This window comes from Spizellomyces punctatus (assembly GCF_000182565.1).
Source record: "Spizellomyces punctatus DAOM BR117 chromosome Unknown supercont1.18, whole genome shotgun sequence".
In the NCBI taxonomy this organism is placed as follows: domain Eukaryota; kingdom Fungi; phylum Chytridiomycota; class Chytridiomycetes; order Spizellomycetales; family Spizellomycetaceae; genus Spizellomyces; species Spizellomyces punctatus.
In genome coordinates this window covers 352,732-367,528 of record NW_015971554.1, presented here as the reverse complement: position 1 = coordinate 367,528, position 14,797 = coordinate 352,732, and the positions used below count along the sequence as shown (strand labels likewise).

General features: G+C 46.9%; 3 protein-coding genes across 3 annotated transcripts; 2 read left to right on the top strand and 1 right to left on the bottom strand.

Annotated features, from left to right (window-relative positions):
- Positions 1 to 158: 158 nt before the first annotated feature.
- Positions 159 to 3,398, bottom strand: SPPG_07968 (uncharacterized protein). Its single transcript, XM_016756120.1, has 3 exons — positions 2,733 to 3,398; positions 1,707 to 2,639; positions 159 to 1,640 (listed from the first exon to the last, which is right to left on the bottom strand). Exons 2-3 carry the CDS (start codon positions 2,477 to 2,479, stop codon positions 668 to 670), a joined length of 1,746 nt encoding a protein of 581 aa, XP_016604801.1. The 5' UTR covers positions 2,480 to 2,639; positions 2,733 to 3,398; the 3' UTR covers positions 159 to 667.
- Positions 3,399 to 7,008: 3,610 nt separating this feature from the next.
- SPPG_07967 (uncharacterized protein) lies at positions 7,009 to 7,871 on the top strand (the record flags this gene model as incomplete). Its single annotated transcript, XM_016756119.1, has 2 exons — positions 7,009 to 7,361; positions 7,452 to 7,871. Exons 1-2 carry the CDS (start codon positions 7,059 to 7,061, stop codon positions 7,869 to 7,871), a joined length of 723 nt encoding a protein of 240 aa, XP_016604800.1. The 5' UTR covers positions 7,009 to 7,058.
- A 493-nt stretch (positions 7,872 to 8,364) lies between these two features.
- On the top strand, positions 8,365 to 14,695 carry SPPG_07966 (uncharacterized protein; the record flags this gene model as incomplete). Its single annotated transcript, XM_016756118.1, has 19 exons — positions 8,365 to 9,441; positions 9,564 to 9,733; positions 9,839 to 10,099; positions 10,173 to 10,265; positions 10,345 to 10,392; positions 10,470 to 10,527; positions 10,601 to 10,882; positions 10,956 to 11,089; positions 11,175 to 11,495; positions 11,587 to 11,831; positions 11,911 to 12,058; positions 12,120 to 12,211; positions 12,280 to 12,397; positions 12,474 to 12,674; positions 12,741 to 12,838; positions 12,900 to 13,046; positions 13,457 to 13,677; positions 13,775 to 14,111; positions 14,221 to 14,695. The coding sequence occupies exons 1-19, from the start codon at positions 8,394 to 8,396 to the stop codon at positions 14,693 to 14,695; spliced, it is 4,497 nt and encodes a 1,498-aa protein (XP_016604799.1). The 5' UTR covers positions 8,365 to 8,393.
- Between the last annotated feature and the right edge of the window lie 102 nt (positions 14,696 to 14,797).

The window sequence follows — 14,797 nt, the reverse complement described above, 5'->3', positions numbered from 1 at the left end:
AAATCTCCTACTTCTGCCCGCTCTTTGGGCTCTCCCCTCGTGCATTTCGCCAAAGCTTCAAATACGTTATAAAACACCTCCTCCTCCCAAACATGAACACTTTTTGAAAATGCGCAAGTTTAACAACAGTATGGAGCTCGGATGCAAACGCAGAGTTTATTGTCAAGCATAGAGACCAGTAATTAAAAAAGTAACACTCTAGTGTTCAATATGGCAATACGGCGCCTTAAGCCCACCAAGTTGTTCCAAAAGCCAAACAATAAGTCAATCAAGTCACATTCGTATAAAAAAAAAAAAAGAGATAACAAAAAGCAAGCGACCCCTCCCCTCTGCCAAAAAAAAAAAAAAAAACCAACCGTCCACCAAATCCTTCCAAATCTCCAACCAAATATACAAAAAACAAGAACCCACTCAAACAACACGGCATACATCCTTCAAACCCCCTCAAACTAGCTCTTTTAAAAAAAAAAACACACACACACACCATCCATATGCACAACCCAAAAAGAAAAAGAAAACCCCTGTATTAAACAAGAAAGAAAAAGAAAAAACACACAAGAACCCCGCAACCAAAACAAAAAAACAACAACAAAAAATCAAAAAACTGTTCATCATCCATCTCCCACCACTCGATCCCTCACATAAACACATTGCTCAAACGAAAACACTACCCACACTCACAAACCTCCTTCTTATCCTCCTCCTTATCCTTTTTCTCTCCAACCATTCCCCCAGAGTACGCAGGAGCGGTAGGATAATACGCAAATCCAGCCGTAAGGACCGGCGCTTCGCCCGTCGTTGCACCAGGGGTACTTGCATCCTTTTCCTCAAATTGGGCAAGAGAGCGCAAGAGGGGTAATGTGGGGGACTTGCGACGGGCGTCATAATTGTAGGGCGTGTACCGCTGCTGCATTTGTTGTTGTTGTTGAGGTTGTTGTGAAAGTGTTTGTTGGGGTTGTTGAGGAGGTTGTTGGGGGGGTTGTACGGGCGGGTACCGCATACTGGTATCATAATGGTACGCCCAGACACCTTCAGGAGGCTGTGGTGTGAAATAAGGGGAATAGCGGTTCAAGTGCGTCAAGGATAAGGATCGCCCGCGGACGTATTCGGAGCCAGTGTACATGCGGTCCATGTACTGTTGGTCCACGTAGCGTGCGTCTTGACGTGGTGAGTAGTCTTGCGGGTTGCTTTCGGCTGCGCGGGCGTAGGGGGTGATGGGACGTTGAGGGATGGAGGGCATGGACATGCGGCGGCCCAACAGGTCTGTTCCTCGTGGGTAGGGCTCCACGGAGAGGGTTTCACTGGGAACAGAGAGATCCGTGTAGGGAGTTTGTTGTTGAGGTTGGGGTTGCGCTTGCGGTGGTTGCTGCTGCTGCTGCTGCTGTGCAAATGCTTGGGTGCGCATCATGTACGGTTCGCTCACGTAGGGTGTGCTAGGTCCGGGTGGACGCCGGCCGGGGCTCATCGGGACGGGAGGGATAACGCCCGGAGGTGGAGCAGCCCATTGGAGTTTGCGCATGTGGGCCCGGTAGTGCTGGAGCATATTGTCGTGCCGGGAAAACCGGGACGCACAGCCGGGTATGGGGCAATTGTAGGGTTTCTCCCCGCTGTGGATTTTCACATGGCGAGCCAAGTGTCCTCTAAAGAGTGTGCAGCATACATAAGAAAAACAAGAATATGCCACAATAAAAGCATGAAAAACTTACGATGTATTGAAGGACCGCCCACAGTTTTCCACTTGACACACGAATTTCCGGGTACCTTTATCCGCCTTTCCACCTCGCCCGCCGCGTCCACCCGTTGATGAGGACTGACCGTGCGCAGGACCGCTCGGGCGGACACTTGCTTGTTGATGTGGGCCAGACCCAATAACGAGTCCACCAGGAGGTGCAGATGTCGAGCGAGAATGGGACGATGCCGTTCCCGTCGACGGGCGGTCGTGAGCATAATCGGGATGCGCTGGATGGGTATGTTGCTGTTGCTGCTGCTGCTGCTGTTGGTGCGGTGGTGGTGGTTGCTGTTGGGGTGTTGCTTGTTGTTGAGCTTGTTGCGCTTGTTGCGGATGATGGTGGTGATGGCTCATACCGCTATGCCGCGATTCCGATAGAGTTGGAGGGTAATGCAACATGTCTTCACTGTTTAACGTTGAATACGAAGAAGGTTGAGCGGGACCGTGAGCGGGGGGGTAAGGTGGTGGAGGTTGCCATGCCTGCAAATCCGCTTGAACGTAATGCTGGGCTTGGGCATGGGGGTAAAACGCGCGAGGGGGTTGTGGGGGGTAGGTTGGTTGTGATGACTGTTGTTGTTGTGGTTGTTGTTGCTGCTGTTGCTGCTGTTGGCTATATGCATGGGCGCCGTAATCGGTGGGAGGAGGGAGAATATACGATGGATCCGGTTGAGGTTTTCGGCGGTTATCGTCGATAAAGGCCGAGATGGGCGGCATGTTGCCAGTTTCCTCACGAGAAGAAGGTGCCGACATAATTTTTTTTTAATAAAGCGTCGGTGGGTGGGTGGGTGTTGGTGGTGTGGTATAGGAGGGGTTTGGGTTTAGCGCCCGTTTTGAACCTGAAAGGCTCTTGTTGTTGGTTTGGGGTAGGGGGGGTCAAGTGAGGGAGGGCAGCGGGGTGTAGAAGGTGTTCCTGGTCGTGACGCGAATGACCTTGTTTAAACGCCTCGCTTCTTTTTGCGCAGCAAACGGGGTTTGGTGGACAATAGCAAAAGAAAAAACGTACCGGTAAATTCAAGTCAATCCGTCGTCGTCGTCCAACATTCAACAAAAAGAAGCAAGGCGTAAAAGGTCGCGCGCGCAAGAGGTGGACCGTTCTTCTCGAGAGGGACTGTCAAGTCTCTCCGCCCGTCAAAACAAAAATATAACCACCCAAAAAAGTTGCAAAGGAAACGAGACCCTCCCCAAGATGCAACTGCTGCAAGTCAGATCTTGTTATTTTTTTTTGTTTGTTTGGCTTGGGTCGTTTGAAAAAAAGCCGAAAGGGATGCCGACCAGCGCAAAAAGGTTGGAGGTACCTTGCAGGGAAATCTGGTACGGGATCTCTTGGTTGTTTGCAGATGTGGTTGGTTTCCCTGGAATAGCCCAAACGGTAGACAGCGTGCCCAAAAGGCAAAAAGGCACCTCGCTTTGGAACCTTTACGCAATGTGCGTGCGTGCGTGCGTGCGTGTGGTAGCGAGGAAGAATAAAGTATTCGGTGTCGACCTTGAAGGGTTTTTCTTTTAAAAAAACGCCAGGGACTAGACGAGAGAGAGAGAATGCGATTGCGAGGTCGAAAAGTGTTCTTTTTGTTTTGGCCTTGTCCAAAGTACGCAGCAGGGATCGGCTGCTTACCGGAGGACGATACCAAAGGGTTTATTTCGTTCTTGTTGGCTTTTCTTGCTACGGAGCTGTCCCCAAAAACACAAGCAGACCTTGTTCGATTTGCGGGTATCCCCCCATCAAAGAAGGAGGAAGGGGGGGCCAAGATCAAGAAAGGGGGGTCAAATGAAAGAAACGACGACGACAACGGTCCCTGTTGCCATTAAATCTCTAGAGTTCAACAGGGTTGCCTAATGAAAAAAAAAAAAAAAAAGTAGCGTGAGCTGCAACTGCAAAAGCCATGGACAACGCCCAGCAAAGATACGTACCCGAGTACGGAAGGGGAATGACTGAAAAAAAGGGTTAACCCTCCAGGCAAATAAACGAATAAAAAAGCGTCTTGCCAAAAAAAAAAAACCAGGTTTCGGGCAAGCCCCCACACCTACTCTCCACAATCCAAAAAATAATAAAAAAAAAAAAAAGATGGCAGGATGCGTTGCCGGTAGTGTGAGGAAGATAGTGTTCAGGTGCGATCGTTTGGGGGTGATGGTCGGTGGTGGGGGTTTGTCGAACTCAAGTGGGCGCAGAAGAACGAGGAGGGCGTGAAAGACGACCAGCCAGCCAAACAAGCGTCTTGTAAATGAAAGAAAAACAGGGCAGGAAAGGGACGCTTTGAAGCCGCCTTTTTGTTTCTTCAGGGCTTGCGATAGAAGTGTTTCTTGTTCTTGAACGCTTTTACGAGATGTTCAAGATGAATAAACAATGAACGCTTCAAGACAAGAAAGCTTCTTGATAAAATACACACATTTCAATAAATCTCGCAATAGCAGCAATGCAACTTTAGTCGACCGAGCCTCGTCCTCCCGCAAGTCATAAAAAAAAATAAGAGATGACGAAAACCCCCCCAAAAGCACAGCGAACGCGCCCGTTCTCTTTTTCAAAAAAAAAAAAAAAAAACGCCAGGGGGTAAAGGGCAAGAAAGAGGAGGAAGAGGAGGAGGAGGTGATGATGATGATGATGTCTGTGTGTGGAGTGAGCGAAAAGCACTTTTTGGGGGGGCAGTGCAGATCGTGAAATGGAGCGGGTCGAGGCACTCCCAACCGAGATGATGATGATGATGATGATGATGAGGGCAAAAGGAGAGAATGAATTGCAGGCGAGGGCGAAGGGGAGAGGAATAGGATCAAGTCAAAGAGCTAAACGAGAAAACAAAAAAAAAAAAAGATGGAATGGTATAAAGGTGTGCCAGGGCAAAGCAAGCCGATGAACCCTCCTGAGCAAGCGCGCGCAAACAAGACACTTTTCAGATCGTCTCCAAAGGTTGTTTTTTACGTCTCGTTCGTCGTCGTCGTCGTTCGTCGTTCACAAATGGAAAAGCACGGGAGAGTAGAATGACAAAAGTCCCGGTTGGAAAATCGAAAGGGGTCAAGATTTTGGAAATTGTGCCAGGGGGACGAGAGGAGAGCCGAGGAGAAGAGAAGGAGGAAGAACACGCGAGCAATCCAAGCGCGGGACCAAAAAGGTTTCGTTGGACGAAAGAGCACAACGAAGGGGGAGGGAGGGAGATTATTGATTTTATTTGTGACCCTCCCTTTCGTTGTCTTTTATTGAAAACACCTTTTTCCTTCCTGGATCTCTTGCCGTTTGCTCGTCGCCTTGTGTGTGTGTGTGTGTAAAAGTTGGAGTCAACAGCAAGCAATAGCAGTATTAACATTATTATTATCATTAATGTGCCTTGAGCCAGAAATGCCAATTGGAGCAAAACAACCAAAGTTGGAAAATGTCCCTTCCACTTGCACGAGCTTTTATGTTACAGTGAGACCAGAGATTTACTCGTCTCGTTAAAGCACACTTTCCAATTTGCTCGAGTTATTTTTTGTGTTGCTTTTTATTAACAAATTAATGCCCGCCCCAACCGATCAACAATCGACAAACGACGATTAGGACGATTAGGACGACAAACGAGGAAAACGCAATGGAAGGACAACGGAAGGACAAAAAGCCCTCGCGCGCGGGTCTTCTCGACTAAACACGTTTTGTTTGGAGCAAGCGACCAAAACTTTATTTCTTGTCACCCATATCTACACACACACACACACATCCCAAAATGTCCCAAAAAACTTGGTCGTCACATTTGTCGATATGAGACATGCCATGCAACATTTTGGTCCCTCTTTTTGCCTATGGCTAAACAACCATGGCTGCTCATGTGCTGCGTGGCTGCGTACGAATGGCAATGCCCATAGCATCAAGACTATGGCTGGACGATTCGCAAGACTATGGCTCCCAATGCCCAATGCCACCAATGCCCATATCCGTTAAACCTCCCAAAACCCAAAGATAGTCCGCAGTGTTCCAAGCGCCAGGCAACAAGCACAGCACTGGTTTGATTTCGTACTTGGCTTCATGTCACACTTGTAATTCCATTCGAACCACCTGTCCCCGTGATGCGCAGGCAACCCCACAAAAGCACACTTATGCACATCAGATTGGAATTATGCATTAAAAAACTATGCAGATTCATCATTCATAACAGTTTCCAGTGGATGACGACAATGAGATGGCAGATACGTCGTATATCAATTGAAATTTCTAGAATTTACTGTATATGTGTGATGCTTCCCGGGGTTACTTACCATTGGGAGAACGGTTTCGTGTCCATTTTTACGAGCTTTAAATTTGGGAGGACTCTTGGCACTCTCATGAGAATAAACATTGGCCCTGCGTGAACTCACATTGTAGGATTTGGGCAGCGATCTACACCCTTTGTTCGCTGTGGAATGAAGAGTCGACAAATGATGATGAATCAACGATGATGACGACGACGACGAAAAGTCGGCGCTGCAACTGGATCTATGAAAACAGCACTATGATGTGGTTCAATTATCCAATAAGTGTCCAAATATCTTTATCGGTAGGTGCTGAAGAGATGGGTTCCTGTTCCTCTGCCAATACTGCTTGTGCCAAAGAGCAGTGGGGTTGCGCATGCATGTAATCGGGTTGCGCATGCATCGACATTGTAGAATCGTACATAGGAAAGCACAGCAGAATTTTGGAACGCTAATGGCAGTCAAGCGGCGTACATATTAAAGGCAGATGCAGGAACGCTTAATGCGGCATAAACGTAGCAAAGGCAGAATGAGGGTGGAAAACGATGTGCGCGAAACCTTTTATATCCCCCTTGTTGACAAGGAATGGGAAGAATATTGACCAAGTGGATCTAATTAGAGTCTGCGTTCTATTTTTGATGTTCTGCTTGTGTCCGCGACAAGAGGTAAAGCTGACCTTTTAGCAGATATCCCCTCTTTCGACAAGGAGGCAGATCAAGAAACAAAGATCAAATGAAGGATCAACGACGACAAGTCCGTGTTGCCCTACAAAACAGCAGCTACAGCAGCTATAAATCATAGATAAAAATCAGTCCAGATGTTCTAATAGCATCGTCAAGCCACTAAAAAACAGATTACCTGCACCATCACAATGTTAACTCCAAAACGTATCCAAAACTCCTAATGTCGAAAGGCCAATATCCCAAAAATAACGACGAGGAAAAAAGGAAACACTTCACATTAACAAAAAGGCAGCAACTGACCTACAATCTACAAATCCAACCGGATGTATTGTAATTCCATCCACTTAAACATCAATAATCAAATAAAAACAATTGGGATTTCCTTCCATGTCAACAAAGCCAAAAGGATAGCGGGATATAAAAAGCTCGCATATTGCTTTCGCTTCTACCATCCCACAATGTCGATCAAACCGCAGCCCGATTTGATGAATACGCAACCCGAGTCCCTGCGTGCGCAAGTCGAGTCCATGCATGCGCAAACCCACCGCTCTCCAGCACCAGCAGGGAAAGGAAAAGGTCCCGTGTCGTCAGGGCCAGCAGCACGAGAAACTACGATTGCAGAGAACAAAAACCTGCGACACATCCCCAAGGAGATCTTTGGAGACTTACTGAAGGGCTACGAAAGTTCAACAGGGGCGCTCCGCCTTGGGGAGCACCGCCAGAAGAATTTCGCCGTTACCTACAAGAAGCTATCGCAAAGGGTGATGTAATACTGCGAGAAGTGAGTTCCACTTGCAAAGACCAAGAGCACTTTTTTGGAGACTTTGTAACATTGTTTTTCATTATGATAGTGCAAAGATCCTCCCAAATTTAAAGCTCGCAAACAGCGCTCTCGTCGTGGTCTGCCTGTACACGGATCAAACGTGTCAAAGTATACGCAAACCGACCCCACAGCACCACAAGAAGCTACACCACCAGCTCCAGTGTGCGCATTGCCGCCACAAGCAGCAGCACCATATCCAATGGCCGGAGAACAGCAACCAGTGTCAGCAGCAGCACAAGCTTCAGTGGCGGAAGAACAAAAACCCGTCTCTTCCTCGACACGTCCCAATGGAGATCTGTGGGCACTTACTGAAGGATTGCGAAAATTCAACAGAGACGCACCGCCTTGGGGAGCACCGCCAGAAGAATTTCGCCGTTATCTTCTAGCGGCCATCGCAAAGGGTGATGTGATACTGCGAGAGGTACCTTCCAGTAAATGTGGTCGCTAAGCTGGTAAATCCTCAAGTAAAGGTAGGCGCAAAAGAGATGTAGGTGAGTGTGAGAAATGCTCAAGCTGTAGCTGTAACAATGAATGAGTATGATTAATGTTTCTTATGTTGGCGAGTGACGGTGAACGAGGACATTGCCAGAGTATTATACTATTATCCACCACAACTGCTTCCCTCAGAATAAGGTCGGCATTTGTGCATATGAGATTGCAAAGAGTTGACAGCTCGCCTTGGAAATAATGTTTTTATCCATATGGTCCAATTTAATCGTCAATCACCTTTAATTGCTCGTTCTTTGCCAAGGGTTGGCAATTCAAACAATGATGGGGGCCATGACAACAAGTCTGGTGAATACCTTGTATATGAGTGCATTATCTTCACGGCTAATGATGATGGAAAAAAGAGCCAAGTGAGGGATGTAAATTGGATGATCGTGGTCTGTAATCAGGAATTTAAAACTCCGCGATCACAAAAGCTTGATGTGTTTTATGCATTAGATTTCACATATTGATATCCATCATTATGATGGGAACAGTCAACGAGATTCTCTCGACACTAGCTCTCCCAGACACATCCACCGCCATCGCTCCACGCCCATGCTACCTCATCCTAGGAAAACCAGGCGCCGGAAAGACGACGCTGGCATCTCGCCTCGCAGCGTCTCTCAACGCTCAATGGATTTCTCCTGAATCCCTCCTTTTGCATGCACTCTCAAACACAGCGAGTCCATGGCATAAAGAAATTCAATCCTGTCTCGCATCCGGCGGTGCGGTCGCTCCAGAAACATTGATCGCCATTGTCAAGGACATGATAGCGTCCCAAGAGACAGACTTTCAAGGCTACGTTCTCGAAGGATTACCTGGAAATCTCACAGATTCCGCACAAGACATGTCCCTCCTTACAGACCTCTTGAACAAGAGACCCGCTCACCATGTTCCTGTCTTGATTCAGCTCAATATATCGGATGAGGACCTCATACGGCGTCGGGCGGCTCAGTGGATTGACATGGAGACTGGGATCATCTATCCAGGTCCCCAAGTCGTGCATTCAAGGGAAAGATGGGCACAGGGCAAGGGCGATGAAGAGGATGACGATGAGGACAATGAAGGGGGAAGCGAATCGAGTGGCAAGAACCATGATGACGAGGAAGAAGAGGATGATGATGACGATGACGAAGAGAATAGCGAGGATGATGAGGATCAGCAAGAAGAAGGAGAAACCGACAGGCGTCGCGAAGCAAAAAAGCCTAAAACTTCTCTCTCTGATCTCGTCACCAATGTCCAATGGCCTCTCATCCCCATGGACGTTGTAGACCGTCTCATCAAACGCCCCGAAGATGCTCCCGAATCCGTCACGGCGCACCTCGCAGCTGTATCTCAATACGATTCGCTTCTCGCCGACTTTAAACGCAATTACTTTGATGCAAATCATACCATTGAACTCGATGCAACCCAGCATCCCACCGTCTTGTACAAGAATCTAATGGACCGATTGCATGTCCTTGGATATGGTGTCTTTACAAAAGCAGTCTTGCCAAAACCTCTCGCGCCCCCCGACGGTGGATTCAAAGGTACATTGGATGGGAGCATATATAGAGAGACGGCAGAGGACTGCAACATGAGGAGCAAAGCATGAGCTAGCTACGAAACAGTTTGTTCCAACATGTTTTTCTTTTCTTTTTTCTTTTAATAGCGGGAACGACCGACCAAGAAATATTCAAGATCTTTTGCTCAACACAGCTTGAGGAGGGTGAACCCAAACGAGAGGTGGGCATATGGGGTAAATACTGTCCTGTGACGTACACTCGCAACAACGGACAGCTTGTCCAAGTGTCGTCGTTTGATTTTTGTGCTGCTTACAAGGTATGCAAAAAAATCTTGATTTCATCTAGCAATTGGAGATGCAAAAAACGTTGTTGGCTAAGTTCATCCTTTCTCGTTTTTCTTTGGTTGGAACAACTACCACAGGGCCAAATCTACTTTTTCGCCTCACAAACGGACCTCCAGGCTTTTCTCTCCAATCCCGCCAAATACCTCTCCACACCACCCCGTCTATCGCCTCTCCACATTTCCATCCTTGGTGGTCCCTTTTCGGGAAAAACAACGCAAAGCAAGCTCCTGGCTCACTTGTACGGTCTTGTCCACGTTTCTTTGGATGAAGTGTTTGACGAGTGGTGTGCTTTGAGTGAGGAGCAAGGTAACAAGGTGTGGGGAACTGTGTTTGGACAGGTGCGTTTACAAATACTTTTGACGTTACTGATGTTACGAGTGTATGATTGAAGACTTGTTGTGATATTTAAAGATTCTTCGAAAATGCCGACTGGGCAAGACGATTGCTCCCACTCTTCAAGTCCAAGTGATTCAACTCGTCATTTCCAAAGCGTTTGAATTAAAGGTAAAAATATGCCGCTTAACGCACTCCACAAACGCATTTCATGTCCATTAACGATTTTGTTTATTCTTGGACGTTTTAGCGCTACAATGGATGGATTTTAGATGGATTCCCGCGGACCATGGACCAGGTATGTTTAGATCCGGTCATGCCACGGAACTGTTTTTGTGTGCTCAACATGCGGAAACCTATCCATATACATAATAGATGAACGCAATGATCGCAGCTGATCTCAACCCGCATCGGACCATCGTTCTCGAAAACGGTAACAACTTACTGATTGGCAAAAGATGGTGACGATACATGTTGAGATTGACTCGCTTATTGACTTTAAACAGACATTAATGATGAGACAGTGCGGGGGCGTATGATGGCTTTTGTGTCTGATCCCATCACTGGGCGGCCCGTCACCACCTCCACAACGACGAATGGGATGACACCTAACGCACCTAGTATCCTTGCATACCCCAACTTTGACAACCTTTTCAACGGATTCCGTGAAGATTTAGCCAACATGACGAAAACCTTGTCCAATGTCGTTACTCTCCCCGCCGACCGCGGCATCCAGACCGTCCTAAGCAGTATTCAGGGCCATATGGACCCATTCTTGCCCAAAGCAGGTACCCATAAAGCTCTTGGACTTTGAATAAACCAAGAAAATGACTTTTATAACCGATTTTTTTTTTGTTCTAGTTCCTTTGACACCTAAAATGCAAGCAGAACTCCCTGCTCAAATCCCACTTGGAACTACAAAAGATTATTGTCCCGTCATGTTGAAACAAGGTATCCTTGTCAAAGGTGATCGGAATTTCACCGTTAAATATCAGGTACATCAACAAATAGTCCTGACCAAAATGCTCACTATCTCTCTAACGCCCACGCCAACAACTGTTTTTGTTGTTTATGTCACAGGGCCAATATTACCACCTCACATCCGAAGACGCCAAAACAACCTTTGTAACCGAACCCCAAACTTACATCCACTCCCCACTTCCACCTCCTCGTCTCATTTTCCTCGGTCCACCCGGTAGCGGTCTCGACGCCCTCATCCCAGCCCTCCTCTCCACCCTCTCAACACCCATCCCGCATATCGTGTTTGAAACTTTTGTACTATCGTGGGCTGCAATGCAAGGTGGGGCGGTGAAAGAGGAAGTCGAATTCATGTTACAAGAGAATGGAGGAATTGGTGCGCATGTTTTGACTGATGTGCTTAAAACACTTTTTTATAGTGAGGTAACCGTTTTGAGTTTTGTTATTTCCTGCGTCATGGGATTCATCATGATAGACTGACAAGACCTACTCTCGAACTTTATTTTGTTGATAGCCGTATAAAACTACAGGGTTCATCCTAACATCCTTTCCACGCACCAAACTCGACTGTGACACCCTCTTAAAGTATTCCTTGCATGTTGATGCGATGGTAGTCTTGGATTGTGAGAGCAGTGTTGCCCTGAAGCGTGTTGTTTCCCGTCTTCGTCGGGGTGGAGTTGTTGATGGTGTAGCTGTTCCGCATGATGCTCAAGCTGCTGATGATGATGATGAAGAGTGGGAAGACAAGGTTTTGGAAGAGTACGTACAGAAACATCCGAAAAAAGCGACAACGTCTTTTCAGAACCATGCATTTAATAACTTTTTGATGAAAATCTAGGATTGAAAAACACCAATCACGCATCTCGGAAATCACTTCAACCTTTTCTTCACAATCCTCTATCCCATTATTTACCATTGATGCTTCTCGCCCCATACGTCCCGTCTTGGCTTCCGTCAAGCACGATTTGAGACCCTTTTTGGAATATGTATGTAACGTGCATTCATTCTTTGGCGGTGATGAGTTTGTTGTTGATGATTTGAGATTAGAGGGCAAGCTTATTGGGCAATGCGTTCAAAGTGACTAAAAAGGAGGCCAAAGTGCTCTTGGATCTTGGTGTTGTGGTGTATAGTCCGTTTCGGTACGTACCGTTTTCATACGCTCGAGGTTCTATTCTTTGCTGTTTAACGCTGATGGTATGATATTTAGGAAATACTGTCCGGTAACTTTGGAAAAGAACCGTTTCTTGACAAGAGAATGTACGGGGACTCTACCGGTTGTTTATGGGGGGTGTATTTACTTTTTAAAGGATCGGAATGCCAGAACGGTAACGTATCGCTCCCATCCTCTCTCGATACATTGCAAAAATCTCACTGACAAGCATTCATCATTTCGCAACACAGCATTTTATTCAAAATACAACCCATTATACAGCCCTTCCCCCACCACCTCCGCTCCTCCGCCCACACCTTACCCTCGTCGGTCCCCCCAAATCCGGGAAAACAACCCTCGCGAAATCCATTGCACAAAGTTTTGGGCTCGTATATTTGGATGTTGAAACTATTGTGGCGGGTCTTGCTGGTTTTAGTGGTGTTTCCGAGCAGGTAAAAAAGATTTGTGTTGGGATATGGTTGAAGATGTTTGTCATATTGACTTTCTTGATGTTTTAGGTGAAGGCGACGTTAGAGGCTGGATTACCATTACCGGACACACTTGTTACTGAAGCGATACGAACCATTACCTCCTGTGCCATGTGTCAAGAAAAAGGGTAGCAAACAACTGAAATATCTGTTGAAATCTCTTCTCTTTGCTAATATGCTTTTTGAAAGGTGGATTCTGGATGGATACCCAATAACAACTGCCCAAGCTCACCTCCTCGAATCAGCTGGTGTAGTCCCACATTGCGTTTTTGTGCTGGATATACCTGTTGAAGAGGGCTTGAAGAGAGGGATGGTGGATTGGGAGATTGAGGCCGAGTATGATTTATTTTTGGTTTGGTTGTTTTTTTGGGTGTTTGGCTAATCGTTGATGGCTTTTTCTTTTTTTTTGTGCCTTTGATGGTATCTTTCAATTCTCTTTTCATCCTTTTTACGACGATACCTGGTAACGCACGATACGGACGTTTGCTTCATCTCTCTTGCTGCGGACATTTTTGGGTACTCGACATGCACTACCGCTGGTCTCGTCTTTCTTCACTTATCGGCTCTATAATACGATACGATATGGATTTTGCCTTCCTAACTGTTTCCACTTTTTGCTCCCAATGATACATCACCTATGCGACTCCGATCCCGTTTTCTTTTCAATGTTTGGTACTCCTTGTGAACCAACGCACCACGACACATCATTTATGCCAACCCCGCCATGCACTACGGTACGAAAATAGGTCCCCTCTTCCACCCCTCAACACACCCACGACCCTCAATCAGTATAGCCAAGTCTACGAAACGCATATCTCCGCTATCGACACCCATTATACCACCGCGTATGCCAATGTCACCCACCTTGATGCACTGAGGAGTAAATGGGCTTTGAAGAATTTGGTTGTCAAGGCTGTACAAGATGTTATGGTTGCGCGGCAAGAGTATTTTGGACGAATTGGGCGTGGTATGTCTGTTATTCGTTTCTGTTAGTGATGTTAACCTTCATGGTTATGTTGTTTACGACCATATTCTAATTCTTTTCTTTGGCTTTGTGACGATAGGCAAAGCCGCATCCATTACCTCCACCTCCATCCCCCTCACCCACATCTCCACTCACCTCTCCCCTCACCTCACCTACTGCCCAGTCTCCCTCCACCTCCACCAAACCCTCATCCAACCTCCATCCACCCACATGGCTGAATACAAGCAACAGTACTATTACCTCGCGGGACCATCTGAACAAGCTTTATTCTTAGAGGACCCGGAATTGTATATTCGGACACCTTTACCTGCTGAATTACCGCGGGTTGTTACTCAGGAGGAAGTTAAGGCGATGTTTCCGAAAGGGTTTGAGTGTGGTGGGTATTGTCCTGTTGCGCTGAAAGAGGGAGGCAAAGGGTACGTATAATTGCTTTTATGTTGGTGTCGCACATTTGTAAATGTTGACAACTCACCATTATTTTTTTGATTTGGGCTTTCCTCACCATACTATGCGCAACTTATCCAGTTTCGCATCTCTCGTACGAGGACTACCCACCTTGACCGCCCTCTACGCCCAAAAACTGTACAGTTTCTCCACGCCCACCGCTCTCGCCAAATTCTTAGCAACTCCTCACCTCTACACTTCCCTCACACCCCCTAAAAAACTCCCGCCACCCATGACGCCCATCGCAACCCACACCCTGCCCATACCAGGGTACATTGACCAAACGCTCTCGGAAACCCTCGTAGCGGCCCTAGAAGACCTTGCAAGAAAACGACCAAAATACCCATATTGGACACCTGAAGCTAGTGCCATTGAATTCTTGGCGGTGTGGCTCAAGGGGCATAATACGAAAAGTTCAGAGTGGGTTCGACGGGGGTATTCAGAGCGGTTGGAGGGGTTTTTGAGGTCGTGTGAGATTATTCACTCTGAGGAGCGTGAACGGGTAGAAGGAATTTGGAAGTTACGGCCTATTCGACGGGGTGGGTTGGAGAGTTGATTGTGGAGGATGTTTGAAAATGTTATAGAAGGATATTTTGTTAAAAGTCTCAATTCCAAAGGATATCTGGTTGGGTGATTTTTGCATACAGACATTTGGCAA